Source organism: Caretta caretta, chromosome 5 (genome assembly GCF_965140235.1).
Source record: "Caretta caretta isolate rCarCar2 chromosome 5, rCarCar1.hap1, whole genome shotgun sequence".
Lineage (NCBI taxonomy): Eukaryota > Metazoa > Chordata > Testudines > Cheloniidae > Caretta > Caretta caretta.
The window spans coordinates 109374917-109400463 of NC_134210.1; the positions used below are offsets into that span (position 1 = coordinate 109374917).

At 39.7% G+C, this 25547-nt stretch overlaps 1 protein-coding gene across 17 annotated transcripts in view; it reads right to left on the reverse strand.

Annotated features, from left to right (window-relative positions):
* MPDZ (multiple PDZ domain crumbs cell polarity complex component) overlaps positions 1-25547 on the reverse strand; it is a 133931-nt gene that overhangs the window by 102086 nt on the left and 6298 nt on the right. For 16 of the 17 annotated variants that reach the window (XM_048849872.2, XM_048849859.2, XM_048849857.2 and 13 more), the window contains exons 2-8: positions 20182-20253; positions 19357-19523; positions 9905-10132; positions 8612-8751; positions 6286-6499; positions 2990-3118; positions 1109-1312 (exon numbers count right to left, since the gene is read on the reverse strand). In XM_048849872.2, coding sequence (XP_048705829.2) covers positions 1109-1312; positions 2990-3118; positions 6286-6499; positions 8612-8751; positions 9905-10132; positions 19357-19523; positions 20182-20197 — 1098 coding nt within the window. In that variant the 5' untranslated portion in view covers positions 20198-20253. Of the gene's footprint in view, positions 1-1108; positions 1313-2989; positions 3119-6285; positions 6500-8611; positions 8752-9904; positions 10133-19356; positions 19540-20181; positions 20254-25547 lie in introns of those variants that run through there. The other variant, XM_075128786.1, reaches the window with a different exon arrangement.

Consider the following 25547-nt stretch of genomic DNA (forward strand, 5'->3'; position numbering starts at 1 on the left):
GTAAGGAAAGCTGAAACGAGAAATTTATTATGGAGTATAAATAAGATCTATTTTAGTCTTAAAAGTTTAACAATCTTCTCTCATTTCATTCATTTATCTACATGTGGCTATGTGTGTGTGCTCATTATGGGACTGATACTGGCACACTTAAGTTGAGTAGGTACTCACTACATTGAGCTAGGCTATGTTATATACACATACAAAGATTTTCAGCTTCCTATTTTAAATTTACAACTCATTGTGACACTCCTACTATAGTGTGCTTCATGAAAAAGTGGTAATTCTCATGATAGCAAACATCTGAATAAGTGAACTTGACATATGTATTGCGCTTAAATTACAAATGCTTTCACTTTCCTGTATTTTCCATTTTTTCCCTATGTTGACATCTTCTCCCTCAGCATTTTTTTCTGAAATTTAAAAGGAAGAAATCATGGAGGGGAGGCACTGGTAGATAGGGTATATTTTGGGGGAGTCAGGAGAGAGAGAAAAACAGAACAATGGAGGAAAGAGGGAGTGTCAGAACATCGGAAGAGGAATAAGGGTAGCAGCTGGGTGACTGTCTGGCATTTGGCTAGCTCATGAAGCTGTGTCAGGTTACCAAGGAAAGGAGCTGCAGCTGTGTGCTGGCTGGCACAGTGAGGAGCTGTCTGACGGATGGTGATGACAATATGAGGATGAAGAGATGTGCCTGAGGAGGAGACGGAGAGGCAGACAGAGGAAAGGACTGCAGATCCAGCTGGCCCACTCTAGAGAAAGGGTTGCAAACTTCAGGGAGGTGCTGCAACACATTAATCATTAAGCTGTCCCAAAGCACCACTAACGGGCACATCCAGGTTAATGGGCTAATCAACCTGGATGCTTAAAAAATTATTTCTACCACACACATATCGTCAAGCCTGGATCCTGAAAGAACTCCATCCATACAACTTCCACTCACGTCACTGGGGCTCCTTACACACTCGGCTTGTAGGATCCTGCTTTCCATAGCTAAAGGATGAAAACATGGCTACTGGTCATTAAAACACTGGTCCCTGATACAAATGTAATATTATCCAACTGGTAACAGAGTGACAGTTGCCACATCTTAACATGTGTTTATATGTACCTGTTTCTCTGGTATGGAAGTTGGTACGGGGGTAGATGGAGGGACAGCTGGTGGAGGTGGTTCCTCTACGGGACCTCTTGCAATGACCAACTTCACTCGATTTCCACACTGTCTCAGAACTTGTGCCACTTGTTCACTGCTCATTCCAGCCAGGTCTGTATCGCCAATTTTCAGGATGTGGTCTCCACTGCATAACCTTCCATGCTGGACAAGGAAGTAACCAGACAACCAGTCACAATTATAATAAAAACCTCTAGCAATTATTTTCCCTCTTCCCTCACACAAACGGTCATATTGGTCAATTTAAAACGTGTGAGCTCTGCAACTAGTTTTTAAATGTCAGACCATACACTCATGGTGGGGCAGAGGAAAAAGAATATGCCCATGTGTGATATAAGGGCAGCTGTATGTGCACAGGAAAATATTTTTAGAAGTGGAGACCAACTTCTGCATACAAAACTGTCTATAATTATGTAAACTGCTTACACATTTAGCAATTTTATACAAAGATGGGAATTTTGTCCTCAAAATACCCTTGCACACCCACTAGTGCCTGACTTGCACCTGTAATTTCAGTTATTTTGTGCACTGTCATTTGTGCACATACAAACACGCATTTGTGTGTGTATAGATCGTGGGCCTCTTGTTTAAGAGCTGGCCCTTGGGGGGAGGGATAGCTCAGTGGTTTGAGCATTGGCCTGCTAAACCCAGGGTTGTGAGTTCAATCCTTGAGGGGGCCATTTAGGGGTCTGGGGCAAAAATTGGGGACTGGTCCTGCTTTGAGCGGGGGTTGGACTAGATGACCTCCTAAGGTCCCTTTCAACCCTGATATTCTATGATTAACCATGTTTTTAAAATAAATTATATTTCTCATTTAGTGTGATATCACAGTTATTTATATTGCTTTAAAAACATTCTTCATTTATTTCTTGTTTCTTTTACTTTAAACTAAAAAAATGTTTTAAGTGAATTTAGTACCCATGAGGTATTAAAACTGACAGACTGGGGAGTGAACTCATCTGTTGGTCCACAGAACACATGCAGCATGGACATCAGCAGCACGAGCTACCCACAGACAGAGCAGTGTTTGGTATGTCAATACTACAACTGCAAATGTGATTGCAGTCAGTGTATACGAACCTAAGCTAGCTTTCATGTAGCTGGCATAAGAACCAATAGCAGTGAAGCCACAGCAGCACAGGTTAGCCCATGCTGAAGTCCATGTTGCCATGGTTTCACTGCTATTGGTAATTGCACTAGATAGATTAAAGCTAACTTGGGTACGTCTACATGTGCTGCAAACACACCTCCGACTGCAGTGTAGACATTACCTTAATGCCTCAATCCTGATCTACAAAGACCTACAGGTCAGAGGAACAATCTGTCTCCGAGCCCATTCAATCCTTGCGCTCCTTGCCATAATTGCTGACAGGGGTGCCCTGGGGGGTGGTTTTGTGTTATAGACACCTTCACACTGGGAAATGGAGCGAGATCACCAAACTCATCTCACACAGGACACTATGATAGTAATTACCTTTGGTCATTTCCAACTTGGGTTGGATTAGACAGGTGAAAGACTATTGGGCTATTTATTTCAGAGTTAGAAATGATATACTTATCAGCACACAATAGGAGTGGTGCAAAGTAACAGATTTAGGAGAGTGACTGAAGGCCAGATTCCGCTTTTGGGTTTGTACGTGCAGATCCCACATTCTACACATGATCATTAAAAAGAGTAATTTGCCCATATACATTACTAGCATCATCTTTTTCTTTCAGCCTACAAGGAAGAAAACTGTCACTTAACATTATTGTGGCAGATTTACATAATAAATTAACCCCACACTAAACAGTAAAGAAGAAATTGTAGAAGAAGATTACCTGATCAGCTACTCCTCCTGGGAGGATGGTTTTAACTATCACTCCAGCTGACTTTCCTCCCACTATCCCAAATCCCAAACCTGATCCATCATTCACCAACTCAATGGTCTCCACATGCTGCCAGTGGACCTACAAGGAGTAAACTTGTAAATAAGCTTGCAAATGACTTAGAACACACCTATTCAGTCTCGTCACAAGATACTTACACAGTATTTCTATGACATATTTTTGAAAAGAGGGGGGAAAGAAAGACTAAGGGTGGCTCTATATCAGTTACTATTAGCCCACTGGAAAGGCAGGTGGGCATTTAACAAGAAGAATTTCTTCACTATGTAGCCTCTCCATGAATCTGTTTACAGATCAAATTCTTAGGGATACTGGGAGGTGCTGAGTGCCTTCAACTCTCAACACAGTCAAAAGGAATAAAATGTGCTTAATACCTGTCAAAGCTGAATCCCCACTCTAGCACTTCAAGTACAGAAGGTGGGGACTCGCACAGATTCTAAAAATTAATACTTGCCACTCTAGGCTTGTATTAAACTCCCAAGGTTTCAGCTTTTCTGACCTTGGCTTGGTAAACGCTGCCACCACCCAAATGCAAAAAAAACCCCAAAAAACTTTGGACCCAGGAAGGAGCACTTGGGAATTTCTCCCTGTGGGGTACCCTCAAGCCCTTTCACACCCCCTCTGGGGAAGAGCTGAGAAAGAAAACAAAGGAAATTAGCTGTTGCCACCAGCTAATCTAATAGCATATGCACAAACCTCTTAGGACATCAAAAATCCAATCCTGTTCTTAAAAAAGGTGAATTTCATTAACAACAAAAAGAAAGAAAATACATTTGGAAGGTAGGCTTTTGCTAGATTTTAAAAGAGCAAATTCCAAAAATTAAGCACCCCAAATAGCTTTCTTGGGGATTCAGCTTAAAGGTTACAAGCAAACAAAAGCATCTGGGGTTAGCACAAAGGAGATCCACAAGCCAAAATAAAAAAAATAAATCTGATCACGTTTACCTAAACATTCCCTATCCAAATAATTCCTTCTAGGTGTGGAAAATAATTTTTCATACCTGGTTCAAAGCTCACATAGCATTCCTGCTTATAGCATTGCTGCTCTGTGTCCCTGCAGCCCAGAAAGAGCAACCACAGACAAAGGGAAAGTTTCTTTTCCCATTTTAAAAAGTTCTGGCCTTCTCACTGACTCTTTTGGTCAGATGCCCACTTTTTTTCCCTCTACCTGGGGGACTTTTTAACCCTTTACAGGTAAATCAAGTAAAGAACAGCTACGAAGAGGGATTTTACAGCTATTGTTCCCCGTTCCCCCCTTTCTTTATCACAATACCCTATGGGAAGCATTTAGCATCTTACTGGAATGGGACTCAAAGTCTCCTCTAATGTAGATGCGTCACTCCCACCAGAAGTCACATGCATGCACTGAAAAGAGGCTATGGACTGAATTCTTAGCTACAACTGAAGGGGAGACTGCAAGAGGGCCAGTTCTCCTCCATCCCCACCATAGATGAGAGCAGCCTGGCAGCTGCTGTAAATGACACACACTGGCTATGACTCCGTAGGGGACCATTCATCCAACAAAAATAGCTGAAGCACAGCTCACTCTAGCCAAACCCCGACCCCAACATCAGGAGGCTGCAGGACTGCCTATGCCAACTTTGTACTCCCCGAGGAGTCCTCCATGCCAGAGATAACCTCAACAAGGAAAATTCAACAAGCTTTCTACTCCCTTTACACCATGAGAGTAGCATGAGTTAGAAAATCTGTGTCTATTCAAAGAAATTAGGACATGAACAGTACTATTCGTTTAAGTGGTGTAAATCATTATGATTACATCACACAGCATCAGGCATTTTCAGCCACTGAAAAGGACGAAAGCCTTTTCAGTGTAGATCCAAATAATCAGCTGTCATTCATTTCACATTCCACTTCAAATCAACAGCTTTGTGCACAGGCAGAATTGTCCCTTGAGTGATAAACAGAGGTTCCCAGCCTACAACGGGTAGTCTGAAGTTGATATGATGAGCATGGAATATTTGTTGCCTGATGGCTTTCTTTCTGGACTTGACATTGTGATGGAAGTGGAGCTGTTCTGCAATGATTTATGGATACTCCATGCTATATGTTGACCTGCTTATTGGGGTGTTCACTATATGAATACAATTGTTTCATTTAATAGTGCTCTGTAAGGAAAAACAAGCAAGCTCAAGATAAGCCACTTCTCCGCAAATTCTTGAAGGTTGTTAAGAGACAACACCAGAACAGGAAAAGGTCCACGCTCAGAGGAGATCAACAGACCTGTGGCAAGTTTCAAAATGAACACTTTCAGAGAGGGGTGAATTTGGGGAAACCAGATTGAGAGACAGGTACCTGCTGAGCACATCAGAAAAAGTTAAGCCTTCTGAGGGTATAGTCGGGGGACAGTAAGACAGACATGCATGCAAACTTAAAAAACAAAAACAAAAAAAAACACCACTGTCTAGATGCTTTGCTCCTATTGTCAAAATAAACAATACTTGGTTTTGAAAAGGCTCTCTGGACACGACAAACACTGCTGGTCACAGGCTGCCGAAAAGAAGAGTTCATATTCAGTTGGAACTGCAGGGTAAGAGCTGTTGTTACACAAGGTACTGTAGCCCAGTCTAAGACTGGGAGAATTGTGGACTTCTTCCCCGGTATAGACCTGACACCTGAGAGGGTGCACTCAGAGAGACCAGAAAAGGAGACAGAGGTGCAGCAATAGCCCTGTAATCATGACAGATGTCTCCCCCAATCTGAGACATTTAGCCTATGCCTCCCTTCCCACACACTGGCCTTCTGCATGCTCTATTTGGCCTTCTCTGCCATATGAGAATGAGAGCATAAACAGGGAGAATGAGCCTGGTTGCTGGTATAGATCAGATTGCAAAGCCCCACAAGTTTCTGTTCCCTAAAAGGAGAGATGCAGATCACAGGAGAAGATTCCATTTACCGCTGTTTCCAAAAAAGCTTTAAAAGCTGGGACTGCAATGGATAAAGCAGAAGTGCTCTATTTGCCTCTTTGAAGACAGAGAATTTGACACATGGGAAGAAAGGACATGACCAAGCCCCAAAGCCTCCTGAACAATCCTGAAATGTTTCCAGTATATACAGGAGGAAAGGTACAGCCCAAATGGCCTCTTTTGGGAGAAAGAGGTCAGGAGCAGGGGGAAAAAAATACATGGGTTACATAGTACTGGATATTGTAAGCTTATATGCAACCAAAACTGAAAACATATACACAGCCCTTACATTTGGGAGGTACTCACCGGGTTAGAATGGGCAGAGACTGTGCTAGCAGCAGATGGAGATCGAGAAACTACAGGACTGATCAGCTGAGGCAAGGAACCCCTGGCCACAACTAGCTGGACATTATCTTTTGCCTTCTGCAGGATGCTGATAGCCTGTTGATGAGTAACTGTCTGATCAAGGGCTTGTCCATTAATAGCAAGGATTTGATCTGCTTCCTTCAGCCTTCCATCTCTGTCACAAACATATAACCAAAACAAAAAAACACACAAGAAAAAAAAATGTTGCTACAGACATAGTATTTTGACAATTTTCCAGTATTTTTTATCCTGTTTTCTATTTTCCCCACTTCTTAATCTTTCCCTGCAGTTTTGCTACAAGGAGCTATTGTGGCACTCTGGTGATCAGCTCCCTTTGAAGCTAATCCCACTGCCACTCTCTCATGGCTGCTACCCCCAGCTAGCTCCGTTCTCCCTGCACCCCCATCTGAGACTAAGCATATTAGATCTGAGTTGCTCCCAACCATAGCCTGGGAACTTATGTTTATTCTTGACTTTGAGCTTGCTTAACAGACCAAGTGCTCTACTTTGTTCAGTGTGCAAGTTCTGAATATTCATCAAACCATGTAGTGGAACACACTTTCATCAAGATCTTAGGAAAAAACAATTTTCTTTTCAGCAAGACGGAGAGAATGTATGGTAAAATAGAACCCTTTTAAATGAAACACCTTCATAAATTATAAAATAAATCATTTTGTGGCAAATGAAGTACTGATGTACAGTCACACATTGAGCCCTTTCCCAGACCTACTTCAAAAGAATGTGTATGAAATCTACAGATGAGTTACTCTTAACCTTTATTGCTTCAGAAAGAAGCAAAGGCTCTTTTTCAAAATATATACATGACAATTCTCTGTGAAACACACATGAAGTCGTAATTTTTTTTTCTCCATATCACATACTTCTTTGGTTGTCTGGCCTGGAAAAGGGGCCAAAGTACTTAGAAGTGACCAGGAAGAAATGTCCTCTAGCCCTAATCAAGAATATTTTGCTGGGAACTGAAATCCTCTGTAAGATTTATTGCTTCAGGGACTCTCTAATTTACATCACAGTAGTTGAACAGTTCTGTACCCCACTAAAGTGACCCGAGAACTGACATAGCACTTGTTTTGGTTCACAAATGGATAAGAAGTTGATTCAATAAAAACATGTTTCAGCTTAACCCTTTGCATAAGGCAACACAGACCACTTGCATGGAAAAGTAATTTGAAGGTGGGCCTTAAACAGTCTAGAAAAGATTGTTGCGGTGAAGAGCAAACCATATGTTGCTGAATTTAACTCTAGGGCCCGTACACTGCACTCACTTGAATGGCTGCGTTCAGACCAAAAGCAGTTTAAATACTAACCTGTTGCCCAGAGAGGTGAGCAGGGAGATCCCATGCTACATATAACAGAGAGGATATCCACAGGGACTTCCCATGGCCACAGAGAGGTAAACTTAGGCAGGGGCATAGCCAGTGGGTTCATGCATTGCAAATCCACTGGATAACAAACAATCTGGGCATTGGAGGGGGAGAGTACAGTGGACCAACTCTCCTACACCTCCTAATAGTCTCTAGGAGTACGGGCTTTCCTATGTAGCTCCTAAGCCCAAAAATTCTTTGTTCAAGCCTAGCTTGTGAGACCAAGATTAAGGTATAAAGGATATTTTCACAAACAATAATTATTGGTCAGTTCCAGGTAACATTGTCTGGCTATATTTGGTTAATTCCATCCACTTTTTTTTGAAAAGTGTACGCATATTAGGTTAAGCACTGTTTGTAATGACATTCTGATCCCCTTACTGCTGCTCTACAGTACCTTACTCTGCAAGCAGCAACGGTAACTCCATTGGGGATACTCCTACAGTACATTACTATTTCAAGTAAAGAATCTTGGTCAAAAACAATTGCCTCAAACATACATCTTTGAAACTATTTTTTTAAGAATTGAGGGGACTATTCTATCTTTAAAGGTATAGAATATTCCCCAGCAATACAAACAGGTGTTGTACCAGGGTACTGAGATCAGAATCAACTCCTTCATCTGGTAGAATAAATTTTAAAAATACTACATAAGTGATCATATATAGCTCTAATCCAATGCAATAATATGATACTATGATTACATTTATGATTGAAAATTTATTAATGTAAATCTTAAATCTCAATTTAAAAGCAGACTTTAAATGTCTTGGGCCTAAGAGTAAAAGAGAATGTGTGGTGGTACTGTGAATGACAAAGCACAAACAAGGACACCAATGACTAAGTTACATTATGATGTCATTATTCAGAACCAATGATCTCACCTATATGCCACGCTTCCTTCTTGGATCTCCTGCACAAATATTCCCAGTTCCCCTCTGTTTTCACTCTTCAATCCCACAACACTAAAGCCCAGTCCACCACTTGGAGGTTTAACCAGCTCTAAGGTCTCAACAAGGCGACCCTGTTTAAGCAAAATAAACAAAAAGGTACAAATGTTAAATATACTCAAAAGCAGCATTGATGAACCATTTTAACAAACTCTTACAACCAGAGTAGACTTCGCTCAAGTCAATAAATTAATAACTTATTGGAACATATAGCAAAACCATGGAATGCTGCATCCAGTTCTTATATCTCTGGGCCATACAAAAGTTAATAGAAGGATTTCAGAGAAGAGCAACAAAGTTGTTATAGCCTGGAAGAAAAGGCTGAAAAGAGCTAGATACATATAGCTTGGCTGAGTGGTGACTAAAGGGAAACCTTAAATGTCTATAAATACTTGAAGGAGGAAGAGCAATTACAGAGTATAAGTAGGTATAATGGAATGAAATTCAAAAAGAGAACATTTAGGCCATCAGGAGAAGCTTCCTGACAGTATTGTCCATTAGACTGGGAAAGACTCTCCCAAGCGAAGTGATGGAAAACCTCTCCCCTGAGTCTCTTAAAAATAAACTGGAAATGCACTGAAAGAACTTCTTGGCCAAATTTTAACCTAACGTCCCTTTGTACAACCTGATTGAAGTCAATGGAGTTGTAAGTCAAGGCAGACTTTGGCCCACTATAATGGCAGAGAGACGGACTAGATGGCTTAATAGGTCTTTTTCACATCTAATTCCTGATTTTATTATATACTTTATTAATCCTGTAATACCCCGTAACAGCAAAATTCCACTGTGAGAGCCACACAATTGATACAGACTCTGATAATCCACACTCTTTCATATATGGAATGGCAGTTCTTCACATATGGTGAAAGAAGAATACCGGAGTGCAGATCTGCTGTGAAAATATTGCTCCATTAAGAGAAGTGTAGTTAACCATGCGGTAAATAATAAATAGCATAGTATCAATGCTATTTCGTTGAGAATATTTCCACGTTTATTCTAAAATTCCAAGTGCTTCTCAAATAAAAAGGCTAGAAATATTTTGTTTCACATCAAAACAGTTTAAATGGGGAGGGGGTGTTTGCTTTTAAATACTGTAATTCATTTCTCTTTAAGTAGAAGCATAAAAATGAAAATATTTTGAATTCATTCAACAATAACTTTGTGGTTACCATAAGTTATCAAATATGTCAATGGAAAATTTAACTATTTTCAGGCATGTTGTCTTACCTGTGACATATTTCTGATTAGTTGCTCCAACTCATCACTGGAGCTGGAGGATTTCCCATTAATCTGAGGAGTAACAGATCTCACAGATGCTTCTAGCACATTAGCAGGGCTGCCATTCTGCTGAGCCAATAAATAGGATTCGTTATGTGGCAAGGAATCCACACTAGCACCATGATAGGGAAGCTGTGGGAACTTGCCAGCCGAATGTATGGATGGTGCGACATTTACCTGAAGATGATTCACAACATTATAGAATTTTAGTCTTACAGTTTGGCAAAAAAATAATTATGGATAAACCGCATCATGATTAACAGATCTTCTTGCCACGACAAAAAGAACACAAAAATGATCTTAGATTTTTTTTAAATGACACACTTTTTCCTCATACAGACAATATGTTCATTGATATCAAGTTGTGAACCATAAAAATATATAAGTAAAAAAATCATGGAAACAGTTTGCAAGCATCATCTGTATCCTATATTAAAAGTATTTGTTCTTTTTAGTGTAAACAGCCAGAACTGTTCTAGCACTGTGGTAATTCAGGACAAATTTGAACAGAGCTGTTGTCACCATACCAGAGAGTCTTTTAAAACCAACTTAACCCTCTTAAATAAAATCTGGATTTATCTTGGGGAGAGAAACCTCACCAATGATGACGGAATTAGAGGTCTCACTGAGAGTTCATGGCTCTGGTCTTTTGTGTCACCATATACTAAGACTGTCACGCTCTATTAACCTCTCAGTCAGTTCAAGGGTTTAATTTAAAACTAATGGATGATGTGTCTAAATCCCCTAGACTACTTTGCAAATATTTCAGCTCTAGTTTATACCTTTACTATTTGCCCTGAGAAAAGGGCTTGTACATCGTGCTGCCCCTAGAGCGGACTAGAGAATAAACTGACTCAGAGGATCACAATCCTTGCCCTGCTTGCCCTTGGCCAGAAGCAGATTACTTTTTTTTTTTTAATGTACAAGTAGAGCTATGCTGACTAGCACTTTGAAGGCAGGGAGTCAAGACTCTGTCTGTTCCCCACTCTTGCCTGTCCACTCACAGAAGCTCTGGAACACCTGCTCTCCCTCCTGCACTGTGACTAGTAATTATGGACTTATTTTGCTATTTACAACAGCAAACGCTGTACCAAAACGCTTGCACCATGTCCTATAATGCCAAAGGAAAAATTAGGTAAAATAATAGATTGTAGTTTTCCTTCTTTATCTTTAAAGTTGTCATCATAGTTTCAAATATCAATAGAAAATCTAAACATTCCTGATTTTTTTAAATCATTTTCTTAACCCTAATAGGGCAGTGATATTGGAGTTGATATAATACTAACTACTGTACTTACACTGGGTAATGAAATTAATTAAATCATCTTGCTATTATTTCCGCCATTCTATAATCACTATTTTGTTCCATCACTTATCTCCTTCTTCAGCTTTAAACTTTCACACTACCTGCAAGTGCCACTCTAGTAAACATCCTCTAACATATCCAAATGCAGCAGAAGAGTATTTCATTCTATTCATTCTCATTTCAAAGAAAATGTAGACTGAACACACTCTCAGACTGTGAAGTAGTATCCTAAGGTTAATGGTGCAAGTCTCTTTGCTGGAGTTATTTAGAATTGGACAGGGCTGGACAGAGCACTTAAAAATACACTGTAGGACACAATCCTGCATTGACAGGAAGATGGACAAGAATACCTGATAGACATTAAGGCTGAAAATTGCCTATGATTCTATGACTCTTCTTTCTGTCACAAAATGCTAACTCTGTTCATATTTTATTATCTCTATTAATAATTAATCATCTGATTCTTTTCTACTCCTCAGAACAGGGGCTGAGCCAGAAGGTCTCTGAGTGGTTTTGGAGCAGAGGTTCTGCTACACCCTGTTACAATCTCTAATTCAGACATCTGATTGCACCCTCAAGTCAGAAATTTAACCTTCTAAAGGGCCCATAATTATGTGCGGAATACTATGTCCAAAATTATTTGTCTGTGCAATTTACACCCACAGAACCGGAGGCCAGGATTTGAAAATCTGGTCCTTGGAATCTAAATTCTTGGAATCTATCTGACCCTTGGAATCTAAATTCAAAACCCAATCCTTGCTTGCTGCCAAATATAGTATAATGATATGAAGGGATGACCTACTCCCTATTGTGCAGCTAACATAATCCAATCAAGTGACATAACTTGACAGTTTGAAGGTTAGTAAACATTTTATTTGCTCTATATCCCTCTCTGTACGCTCCATCTTCAAATGTCAATAACAGTCATGTTTCTTATCATAACACATTTTAAAGGGCCTGATTCTCATTTACAATAAGGACATTTTACACACTCTTAATCATGTAAAGCACCCTTAAAGCAGGTGTGATAATTCACTCCCACATTACAGTCTCTTTACACTCCCAGAGCAGTGTGAAGTGGCCTGAGTGTAAATGAGAATCATACCCAAAAAGTTTTAGATGTGTAACCTGAGGTCACAACACATGGACCTAAAGCTGCAAACCCCAACAGGCACCTTGCACAACTGTTTTTAGAAGTGTGTGTTATAATTGTTTTACCTATGAAAATAATCGAATAGAAGTGTATGCAATATTTTATTCTTAGACTTATACTTGGGGGCCATTATTCTTCATTTAATATCAGAATGCCAAGGTGTCTCTTACACTACGCATGGTTGGCAGGAACCCTCCCTTCCAGGAGAGATTTTACCCTGAGCATATAGAGTGGGGGAAATGCTGTCTTAGTGCCCACATTTTCCCCTTTCCCTGATACTCCACGGAAGCCTCACCACTCTGTGTGGTTCTCAAGCCACCCCCTTTGATGGGATGTGTAAAATCGCCCTCCAACACAAAGTCAGAAAAGCACAGAAAGTCTGAAAATAACGCTGATGAAGAGACAAATTTTGGACCACCTGAACAAAGCTAAATAGAGATGCCTTACATAGAAGATCATCCTACAGGTGAGGAAGAATACTATCCTGCCTTCCTAACATATAGAGCTGGCTGCAGCCACACAACTATGCTCCTCTACCATCATCCCTGACCAGCACATCCCCATAGTCATAGACCCACTGGCCTCATCCCTGCCCTCTCACCATGCTCTTTAGGAACAGCTGCCATTGAAAAGGGCTCTCAATCTCACGTGGGGCATGGATTGCCTCTGAACAGCCTCTCTTCAGCCTGTCTCCCCACAAAGAGTGACAGTAATGCCTGTCCTGCATCTAGAACTTTCCATATCGGCAGATAGAAGAGCTAGATGTACCAACATCCCAACTGGAGTGAACCACAGTGACTCCCTGGGTCTGACCTTTTTAGGAACAGCAGCTCGTCTACATCATCAAGGTATTGTTTCTCTTCCCTGTTATAGAATAAATCACTTACTTTCCTCGGAGAGCAAGGAGCTCGGTAAAAAAAAAAAATCCCTTAGTGTGTCCAAAAATGAAAAGCACAGGGTGAGAAAAGCTTCTCCTATGTATGAATTTATAGGAGGAATACTGACATGCTCCTTGGATACACTATAAAAAAAGACTAAAATCATAGATGCTCTTAAAACTACACTCACAAGAAGACTTCTTTTCTTAAAATAATCTTTCAGCAAAACACTGACTATAGCACAGCTATGATGCATTATTGAATACTAGCTCTTCTACTGTAATTGATGGTGGCACTCCACTTTAGTGATCTTTATCTTTAAAGCTAATTGAAGAAATTGAGTTGAACGTTCAATGGGGATTAGCTTAATGTGAGAGGACTATGTCAAATTGCTTCTGACTCATGATCACAACTTGGGGAAAAAATGTTGAAAAAGTAAAGTTTTTCACACATATTCAGAACTTAATCTCTCTCTCTCTGTCACGCACACACACACTTAATGTTTTGTTTTGTTTTTAAGTATTGATACTATGCAAAGCCATCTTGCTATATGGTACCTGTCCCTTGGCATATGCCATGAGTTCTTCCCCTGAAGGATGTTAACACCCAGGGGAACTGAAAACAAGGAAGGTCATGACCATACTCCCTTTCTTTATGGCTAAATAGGAAGGGGTTCCTGATTTGTTTGTTTGTTTTCTTTTGGTAAGGATTACAGTATAGAAAAGGTTGAGAACAACTGGTGAACACAACTCTTAATCACACAGATAGAGGTCATTCCCGGGGGCCATTAAACCACAAATGGAAGTCCTACAAAAATGATGCTTTTGGGTTATAAGAAATATTTTTCACAACATATAAATTGCACTGCTTGGCAGTAATAAAACCATTATTACGCCGTTACAAAGTAGCTTTATAGCCCTGTGATTATGTAAGTACTGTAAGAAGGAACATTACTTTGTTCTATAATTTGGCTTATGCTAATTTGCCTTGATTGGCTTTCCTTTACTGTATGTAACATCTGCAATATTGACATAATTTGGCATTAGACAAAAAGAAAATTCACTGATACTACACAGTTTGTTAAAACTTATGTTACAGTTGCATAGACAGACTCTCAATGCAATCAAATACTACTTTCATTTGATTGTTCAAAATGTTTTTAATAAAAAAAATCCTATTCCAGTCATATCCTTAGTACATCAGCATTTAAAGAAACATACTGGTAATCAAAATGTTTACGTCTAACAAAATTAGTTTGTTTAAAACTTAAGTGTTTGTGTGTGTCAGTCTGAGCAGGTGTCACTATTTCCCAAGACCACACAGACCTCAATACAGTATTTAATCTGGTATTTGTGTCTCCTAAAATAATCAAGCATATTATGCATGCATAATCATAAAGGATCCAATCATCCTGAAAAACCTGAAATGAGAGGCTAACTCTGCAAAGTTCTCTTTGTAATGTTTTCTCTTCATTTTTTTCTGTAGGGGGTACAGAGCACTCAAAAAAAGAAAAAAGGGGAAAAAAAAGACCTTAGGACTGGCCCCAAACCCCAACACCGCCCACCCGAGCTCCTTAAAAATGAGCATGTTGTTCAATGGAGGTTAGCAGCATTACCTACATAGCAGCCGTAATCTTCAGTGCCAGCTCTGTATCCCTGGAATCCTGTCCCCCACCCCCCCAATCCCCGGCAGCACAGTTCCAAAAGAGCCATGCTGATTGCCCCTGCCACTCATACCTCACTGAATCACATGGAGAGTTTTTAGGTCAGAGTAAATTTAGTTTTATGAGCATGTGAAAGATTCCAGAACCAACAATCACTACTGCAGTAGAAAGACAACAAAACAGTAACTGCGAGTGCTTTTTGTGTGTAATGCTTTGCAGGAATTTCACTTATTCATCACATCACCTTTCACAGGCAAAAAAATTTTTGTTTCCCGGTGCCTATGTTTAATTTCTTTGCTGTATAGCCTTTACAGCACTGAGCACCTGACTACTGTGGGCAAGCTAGCATATGTCTGCTTTGCAGGGGTTATTTTTCCATTCCTGAATCATATGTAAAATGGTCATAGTTCCAAGGGAGAAAAATCTGAGGAATGCAGTCCAGCCAAGGAAGGGATTTTTCTCATTAGCAGTGCCTTGAGCTCTTAAGATGGGGGGAGAAGGGGAAGCACAGAGTGAAAGACAGAAAGGAGAAGGGAGGATTGCCATTGCTGGGTGATTAATATGTTTAGAATATTTTTACATGGTGAAAAATTAAATCAAATTATTTAAAATTTGAGAAGTTCAACAAACCACAAGGCAGAATTTCTATTTGTCTTTTCTGTCACTCCCTTATCTTCAAACACCGAGCTTGCTCTGTAGCATCAGAAAGAAAACATTCAGTAAACAGAGAGGCTGCTGGGGTGAGGTGGGGGGGGGATGGAGAGAGCATCCTGGTTGCTTTAGTACAATTATATGCAAATGAGTGCTGAAGGCATAACGTTACTAGGAACTGAACTGAATCCATGCTTTTTCTTAGTGGGAGAAAGTATTTTTCCTATTCCATCTCCTAACTCTGCATTGTAAGAATCTCAAAATAACCTATAAAAATTGTTTATTTTAATTAAAGTATTTATAGGGCATCTAAGCAATATACTAAAAGGCAGTGCACAACATCAACACCAAAATAAACAAATCAGCAGACCAAAACCAAATGGTCTAGAACAAATTCAAACCCTACAGGTCTCAGGTAAGCCCACCTCTCCTGATGAAAGGGATCAATTCTCAATTAACACAAATAAGAAGGATGGAAAGGTGACAGCAAGCATAAAAACCTCAAGAGAACAGAGGAAATACAAGGGAATGAAAACACAGAGTGGCTCTCTGTGAACTAAAATAGGGAGTCTAATTTTCTGGACCCCAAAGAGGTGGCAACGACCTCTTAAGTACAGTGCAAGTGATATTTGTATGTTAGGACTATGTGTTTACCTGATCTCCTGGAGGCTTACTAGCAAATTTTAAATATTTATCAAAGATACATTTAAGAATTAAGCTTCTCACATAATCACCTCCATCCCTTCCCCACACAGCCCCTATGCATGGTACAGCCCCTCCTGAGTTCAGGGAGGTAGCCACGGCAGGGGCCTCTTGCAAGACTTTCTGAAAGACCCACTTCTGCAGTGTTGTTTAAAGTGAATCAATGGGACTTTTATACTAAATTGCCATCATTTTTCTCCTTCCCCAAACTTCAATCTGCATGTCTCTCTCATCTTATCTTCTCTTGACTATTCAACAAGCACCTAGTACATGACAGTCAATCACTTAAATAATCCTCAGACAACATTAAGTAGTGGACAGGTTAATGCACCTGCTCTTCTGCTTTCAGACCCTAGAGACCACTGCTCAAATCTCTGTTCAGTTTCAAGGGAAAATAAATTTGACATATTCATCTTAATACCTACTGTGCACAAAACCATCATACAACTTCATTCCTCAACAGGAGCCCGGAGCTTGAACAACAACAAGGACTCTGGTACAGGGGTGGGCAAACTTTTTGGCCTGACGGCCACATCTGGGTATGGAAATTGTATGGTGGGCCATGAATGCTCATGGTTCCTGGCCAATGGGAGCTGCGCAGGTGGAGCTTGGGGCAGGGGCAGCGTGCGGAGTTCCCTGGCTGCCCCTATGCACAGGAGCAGGCGGGAGGCCATGCTGCTGCTTCTGGGAGCCGTGCGGTGCCACGGCACGCATAGAGCAGGTCAAGCCCCGGACCCCATTCCCCGTCGGCAGCTCGAGGGCCAGGTTAAAATATCTGAGGGGCCGGATGCGGCCCCTGAGCCATAGTTTGCCCACCCCTGCTCTAGTACACCCCTTGTCTTCCTTGTCAGTTACACTAGAAAGTAACTTTAGTCAATCTTTTCAAGAGCACAACATTTACACAGCACACACAAAGAAAGTAAGATTGGACAAAATTGAAACCTAGGAAATTCCTTGGGAATTTCATTTTGATTTTCTTTAATTGAGCTTCCTGTTTTTCTTTCTTTTTTAAAAATAATTGTCAATTGTATTGTTTGAAAACATTTAAATGAGAAAAAATAGCAACCTCAGATAGAATGCTCTTTACAGAGACAGAGAGATATGCATTTTTAAAAACAGATCCATGCACAGTTGCACACCTATATTTGCAAATGCTACTGCTCATGCTGGTGCATGCAGATTAGGTAAATTCACATGCAGATAGCTCATTGGACACCCAAACTGTATTAAAATCACCCAATTTGCAAGCACCATCACAGTAGCAGACTGTCTGAATATAGCTGTGCAATTGCATATGTATGTCCTCAGATAAACCTTTCACTTTTAAAAAATTGTCTCCCTCAAAGAGGGTGTTTGTGTTCCAGATTTGATAAATACTCCATTCACCTAAATTAGTAAAATCATTTAAATAGAGAAAAATCCCATTTATCTCCCCACCCGACACACAGTAATACAAATTCCATTCACTTTTCAGCAAATTCCTGATAACAGTTTCTGGCGCACCTTTATTTCAGATGGCGTGCTCCTACAGACGTCAACCACATAACTCATTCTGTGCCTTTTTTAAAGTCAGCATTAAATTTTCATTCACTAATTGTGCATTATGTTCACCTCAGAATTTCAACAGACTGTTTTTTGGTAAGATTTTATTATTATTGCTGTAATGCTCTCAGGCAACTAGTTCCTCCATATCAAATACACGAAGAGTGAAACTTACAATAGTGTTGTAAATACTTTACAAAAGTATTTGTTTCCCATGTGAAATAGCATCAAGATTAAATCCAAGAACTACAGGAAACCAAGGACCAGATTATGCCCGGCTGCTGCACAGCTGTATGAGGGGCCAGGAATCTTTTACCAGTTTCACTCCTCAAGCAAGGACCAGTCACAGCTGCAGTCCCATATGCTTCAGAATACAGGGACTGCTTCCTCCTACTGCCCCTGGAGCATGGGCTAACCTGAAGGGAATTGTGGGATTTCTGCATCCAATAGCCATAGCTATGCCCCTCTCACACAGGTCAGTGGAACAGCTGGATGCTGAGGCAGATGCACAATCTGGTCCTAAATGTTATTCATTAAACTAATTTTTACTCAAGCTCTCTCTCAAGACAAAAAAAAAAAAATCTAACCCAGCCAATATAACAGAAATGTCTGCTTTCTTACTCATGCTGATAAAGTGCTGAAAATGTAATGTCATATTTTGTGCCTTTTTGTTGCCTACTTACTATTTGTTATTTCCGTATAAGTAAATGGCTCCATTGTGCTTGTGGATCTCAACCTTCCATGAGAAGTAATGGCCACTCCAGTCAGTCTTTCTATACCACCAAAGGCCATACCTCCATTAGGGAAAAGATGCAGTGTAGCACAAAAGGATCATGGTCACAGATCTTTAGAACTAAGCTCTTCCTTTCCATGTGTTTGTAACAAAAGGGAAGCAGGATCTGGCCCAAAACGATCATTCATTGTGAAGGCAAAATAGGAGCGACTGTCCATCCTCAGATTTGATTTCTATATGCAAACCCATGTTTAAACAATATGGTATTCTTCCCTACAAGTATGATAAATCACATGAAGAGTGCATGCCAATTGATGGATATAAACCCCTAGATTCTCATCTGATGTAAATCGGGGTAGTTCCATGGAAGTAAATGGTGCTATTGCAGCGAACCATCTGTCCCTATTGTTATAGTAATTTATCATGACTGTATCCTTTTCCTTCTTTTTTGAGTGGTGGTAGAAGTCAGCCTTCCAACAACTTTCCACATGTTGTCATCATTTTCCTACAGTACACAGCAATAAGCTACAGGCAAACAGCTAGAAAAAAACTATACATATACATGAGCTTCAGGACTTGAGCCAAAGTCTACTGAAGTCAGTGGGAGTCTTTCCATTGATTTTAATGGGCTTTGGATCAGCCCTTCAGTTTTAGTTTTTTAATTTTACTGTTCAACACGCGTTTTGTTAATTTATCACACGTAGCAATCAGATAAACATAAGCTATTACTACATTTTATCTTTTCTCTTCTCCCCAAGATACTACATTCCTACCTGATCTCTCAACTGGTGGACAGACGTCTGAAGGTTCAGGATCTGGTTGAAGAGAGGGCTCTGAAGCACTGATTTTAGCAAGCTCAACTTCTCCTCATTTGCTAAGTCACCTCGTTCCCGCAGTTTCGCCTGCAGGCGCTCCACTGCCCGCAGGGCCCGATGTGTATCTGCAGTGATATTCATTACCAGTCAGCAGTAGCTTACAAAAGCTCACATGCAGCGAGCAAAGGCTATATAAACAACATCCCTTTCCTACCAGCTAAAATTAAAGATGGGTGATATTTTACAAACTTTAACATTAAGTGAAAAATATTTAAAACAATTTAAAAAAGACCAATTCTGCCCTCAGTTATGTGGGTGCAATTCCCATGGACATCAATGGAAGGGCAGAAGCCAATAGTAGTGGGAGAATCAAGTCCTATATGTGAAAAATTGTTCATGTAAACTCAGGTGCAGGAATCGCAGCTAGTGAGCTTTCAATCGACTGTTGTAACACAAACACCAATAAATACAGATATTGTGGTTTGTTTGTTTTTAATTTTCACAAAAGATTTACACAATTTTCCATCTAGCTCTATTATTAAATATGAAAAAATAAAACTGAAAACAGACAATAAGAGATAGCTCATCAGGAATAACGTACATAACCTAGAAAATGATGTGCACTTCAAAATACATGCATGAACACAAGAATCCAAACACATCCGACATTTCTATGTACAGTAGCTATGTTTGTCACAATGTAGCTCAATTATCTTATACAGTAATGTCTTAAGTTCACATCTTTCGTATAAACCTAGTTTGGCCATAAACATAAAACCTCACCGATTGCTTCCAGCATGTTTTCCACTGCTCAGTTTCTATCCCAAAATTGGAAATGGCAGCTAATATACTTCCCTAAAAATAACAGAAGTAGAAAAGAAAGTGATCACGTTAAGAGAATTTTAAGAATCAAATCTTAAAACACTGAAGTTCTTGAAAAACAATCAACACAACCACTCTTTCAACAATTAAAATAAGCTAGCAGCTGATTATATTCTGAAAGTCACTTTTGAACCTGAAAACTAAGAATGGAAACTAGTTTTTTAGGTTTCAGAGTAACAGCCGTGTTAGTCTGTATTCGCAAAAAGAAAAGGAGTACTTGTGGCACCTTAGTTTTTTTAGGAGCATTCATAATGTTTCTAAATTTCCATAACAATGGTGTTTTTGCCTACTGATGTGCAAGGTGTAGTCTACTATTTTAACCAGACGTTGTAAAGTTAGTTTCCAAGTTTCAGAGTAGTTTCCGAATGAGTTTCCAAGTGACACTGTACAAAACTTGATGGCTTCGTTTGCTTGAGCACGTGACATACTTCTTGCAATATCAATTTCCACATGTTACATGCACAATTTCTGTTTTGAGGTTTTGAGTTCCAACTGTCAGAATCCATGGTTTTGCATCAAAACAAAGCAAAACTATGAATTTCAAAGGAATATATGCAATAAGTATCTTTATTTATTATTTACACATCATCAAAAATCTGATAGCACTTCATAGTCAAGAGGTTACAATCTAAACTGACAATGTACAAACAAAGGATGGAAGATAGGATAGAACAAAAAAACCAAAGGGATGGAAAGGTAAAGACTAGGATGTATCTTGTTAGTTCCATGATTGTTGTGTGCTTATACTGAATACATGCTGGTGTGAACGTCTTTATCAGCACAAGTTTGAGATGTCTCAATTACTCATGAGTAGTGAAGCCACATGTAAGCTATGCATGTCATCCAAAATTACTTCCATTAAAACCTTTATCCAACATTATACCAGCACGTCTTTTGTATGTGTGATATACTTACAGACTATTTTACAAACGTTTTAGGAAGATTTAAAAATTATTATTGGGTCTATTTTTTTTTAAATCCATCCACCTGAAAAGTCAGGAGCTTCACTTACCATGAAGCCAACTGTACAAGATCTCAGAAGGAGCCACAGAAAATTCATAAAATTACCTTACATAGATTTTTTTTAAAAATAGAAAATCTATGTTTAAAATGTAATACCTTGCAGCCCTGCAGGACTAGAATAGGATAATTCCCATCTCAAGCTCTACAGTACCAAGAGACATTGGATTTTAAATCCATCACTGGTGCAGGATTGAATTTTGCCATCTTGACTCTCAGACAGATGCAATTTTATTTGCAGCAGAGATTTGGGTGGAGAGGTGGGAGGAATTCCATATGTGGAGGAAACATTTTTTCAATATTTTCATTTAATTATGATGCGTTTCTGAAGTTGCTCAAAAGTCTGGAGCATTTGGGTGTTGGGAAGGTGGATTAGTGGGCAGAGTGCAGGCAAGTACATGATAAAATGTATCTATCACATGGATATTACCTCTGTATCTGTAACAATATTATGTTCCTATGTGATATATATGCAATATATTGTATCTTAACTAAAATCTGGTTAACACATCAATGTGTAAAGAACCGTGGTCTATAGGTGTTTAGAAGAAGAGTATTGTCAAGGAGACCAGAGAGGTAGGAGACATGGTGAACCTAGTCATTTAAGAATTCTATGTGGTGGGGCACAGATGAAGGCATGGGGGCAGGAACAGGAGAACAACCCCACAGGGCAATTAATTATGCAGTTTGGAAAGAATAAGAATGTAAGGGGAATCCCTCCCTACATAGAAACCGAGTAAAGGTCTACCTGCCCAGATTCATTTGAACAAGTCATGAACAATGGAAAGTGGCTGATAAACCTGGACTGTGTTTTGAGTTAGCAGAGAAACCCAAAATCTAGTGGGTTTAAATACAGTTTAAGTGTAAACATCTCTTTAGTTCCAACAAGTCTTAACATTTCACACCATTTTATTTTTGGATGCTTTCAATGATTCACAGTTAGTAGAATTGTCTTTTTCATGACAATTCACCACTTCAGATCAAGCTTGGAATTCAGATTTTCCAAGTGACTGAATGAAAAGTAACCTTATTTCATAACTCACACTACACTGACACACAGAACAGTAACGGACACTACACGCACTATTGAATTTGTTCTCTCATGTCATCTGGCAGAGCTGATGCCCATACATGCCTATCAGATCTCAAGAAGTCTAAAACTGAAGGAGGCCACAGTTTCCCTGGATCAGCTTCCATAATATTGCATATAGCTATATTTTATAAGAGAGTGGATAGATTAGGTGGCTTTAAATATTGAAGAGGAACTGGCTTCTGGTTACCTTTCTTGCCAGATACGCAAATACCTAAATTTATCAAATCAAATCCTTTATTCAAAGCACATATTTGGGCGTAGAGAGGTTTCTGTAATTTGATGGACAAGTCTGCAGTTCTCTCGCCATTGTAATCCATTCATACCAATTATGTTTCCTTCAAGCCCAGCCAAGCCCCATTTTGAAAACAAGTAGAGAGTAAGTCCCAATTCCTCATGTGCAGCAAAAGAGCACATAGCCTACCTCAGGAGGGACACGAAAAGGTGCTGTACACTAGAACAGTCCATGAACATTTAAGGTTGGTCAGAATGACTCCACTTGCCAGGAGCTCTTATATCAGCTCTCCAATAAATTCTGCCTAAATTAAGGTGACCCTCCTGTGAGTGAATTCTCTTCGAGATAGAACAAAAAGTATTGATGAGTGAGAGGTGGACGAACTGGTATGGGAACACTCCTGTAATTGTGCATGTTGAAAGATGAGTATGTTAATGGATGAGAAGCAGATTGTTCTTTATAGATGTATTGATATGCGAAGCTGATACACACAAGATGAGGAGCTTGCGTTTTATTTATTCGGTTTTATTTATTCGGGGGGGTGGAAAAGGTAGGCGAGATAAAATTTAAAATGTTAGGTTCCAGATACTTTGTCTCATTGGTATATTGTTATGTTCTGTCATGCTATAGTCTCTTTTAGAGTTTGCTGTTTATATGATCTTTTAAGTTCTGGATACTTGCTATATAGCGGTCACTTTGTCAGCAAACCAATTATTTACTTTAATTTGGTATTTCTGTATTTCAGTAAGGGTCTCTCATTAACTGATCCCAACACTGAAATAAAAGCCTACTGTGTTCTTTTGTTGGTTGGTTATGTCAGTAATCTGACCAGGACTGAAGCAGAGCAATCAGCAGCTTCTCAATCATAACAGCTTTCACTACTATGCCTTGGCCGAGCTCTGTATTTAACCACACAAACACCATGAGCAGTTACAACAAAAGCTCTTGGCTCGTTAAAAAAAAAAAAAAGTCTTATTTTAATAGTTTTCTGGTATTTTACTCTCTGCTCATTGGGACAAATTCTACCTTCAGATATGGAGGCATAGCTGAATTTACAACTGTATATTTGAGGGCAGGATTCAGTGTATTGTTTGTATTACATTCTTAGAAGATTGAAAATAAGGTGCATGTTCTTTTTTATTTTCTCATTTTCAATATGGCTACTCTGATTAGTTATTTGTATTAAAGTAGCACCTAGAGGTGCCAATCCAGTTTTTTTACAGACATATCTGATTAAAACACAGTCCATGCCCCTAAGAGTTTACTATCTTAACTTCACATAGATTCTACTACTCTGTTTCTGCTAGAGCTGAAGTCACCATTTCTAACAACTACTCTATGCACTAGCTTCATCAGTATTGCCGATGCTAATATGCACAATTATAGCCATGTTAATTGGACGCCTGTTGCTGTAATGTTAACAGGTCATTTGTGTGTTATGGTTGGCTGGATTAATAAGGAAGGTGTTGGGGTGTTATACAATTATGTTATCTGTGTCTGATTGCTAAATTATCAAACAACCAGATCTTTCAGGTGGAATGTTTAAAAGCTTTCAGTGCTCCCACTTCAGCCAATGATAAGACTCCCTCTGATTTCATGGGGAGCAGAGTTAAGCCAATGCTGAGTAGAAATGCTTTAGAAAATCCTGGCCTTATAATCTCCACCACTGGAGCCTGCAGTATTTAAATGTTATTGTCTTTTTTATTAGGCTAACACTTATAAGCCCTAACCAAGGGTCAGGGCCCCACTATGCTAGGCACTGAAGAGATTAATCAGTGGACAACCCCTGCCCCAGGGAGCTTACTGTCTGATGTGACAGAAAAGGTGGACAAAACAAATAAACGGGGTGGGGTGAATGGGAGGATGAGGTAAAAAAAATTAGAACATTGCAGAAAAAACAACAGTCATGGGTTGTGATGGTGATAAGACAACAAAATTAGGCATTAGAACTAAGTGGCAGGGTCTAGATTCCCTCAATAACTGGAAAGAGAAGTGAAACTGCACTCTGTTATCATTGTACAAGCCAATAAAAAGTGAACTGGACACTCACCATTTTAAGTTATAATTTAAGCAATGATTTAATAATCATTCAGTTATCACTAAAGCAGCAGAGGCAATGATAATCATCAGGATTATTTAAATATGAGGTTAAATTCACACAGGCTACTGGAAGGACATGGAGGTGGCAAAAGTGGCAGCACCTTTTCCCTTCTGCTGGGGAAGGACAACACGGGACCAAAACAGCAACAAAATGTAGGTGATACTGGCTAGAAAGAGGCTTGGTGAGGGCAAATTCAGGGCCTCCCATCCACCAATCTCCTTAAGAGGTTACCTCCAACATCCTAGACATAGAAGTTAAAGCCGGTCCCCCTAGAATAATCTCAAAGGGAGGCAGCAGCAGCAATGCACTTGCTCTCCTCTGGGTTGAATCCTCCTTTGTTGGACCAGGAGAATGTAATTTACTCCTCCTTATTTCAACTTTAGGGCCAATTCTGCAGAGTGATTGGCAATAAGTGTTCAGCATGTTGCAGCTTTGAACGCTTAGTGCCTGATCCTGCACCACTGACATCAACGGGCGCAGGAGTAGGGCCTTCTTGAATCTAGCCGTGAGTTTTATGTTGACAGTACCCCTTTAACTACAGCAGTGAAACCATTTCACGCAACCATCAAAAGCTTCACCGAAAAGAAAAACTGGCCCACATCTAATGAGTTCTTTTATGTTTGATTATATAATTTCCAAGAGAGCGCTTCATCCTGCTTCATTGATTGGTACTCTATCCAGTATTTCACAAATCCTTTTTAAGATAAATACCTTGGAAACTAATGCTTATAGCGCTGGATTAGCAAACACGCAATGCCGAAGATAGAAAGCACTGTAATAGGCTTTATCCTACAGCCATTACTGTACTGGTAGCATTTTCA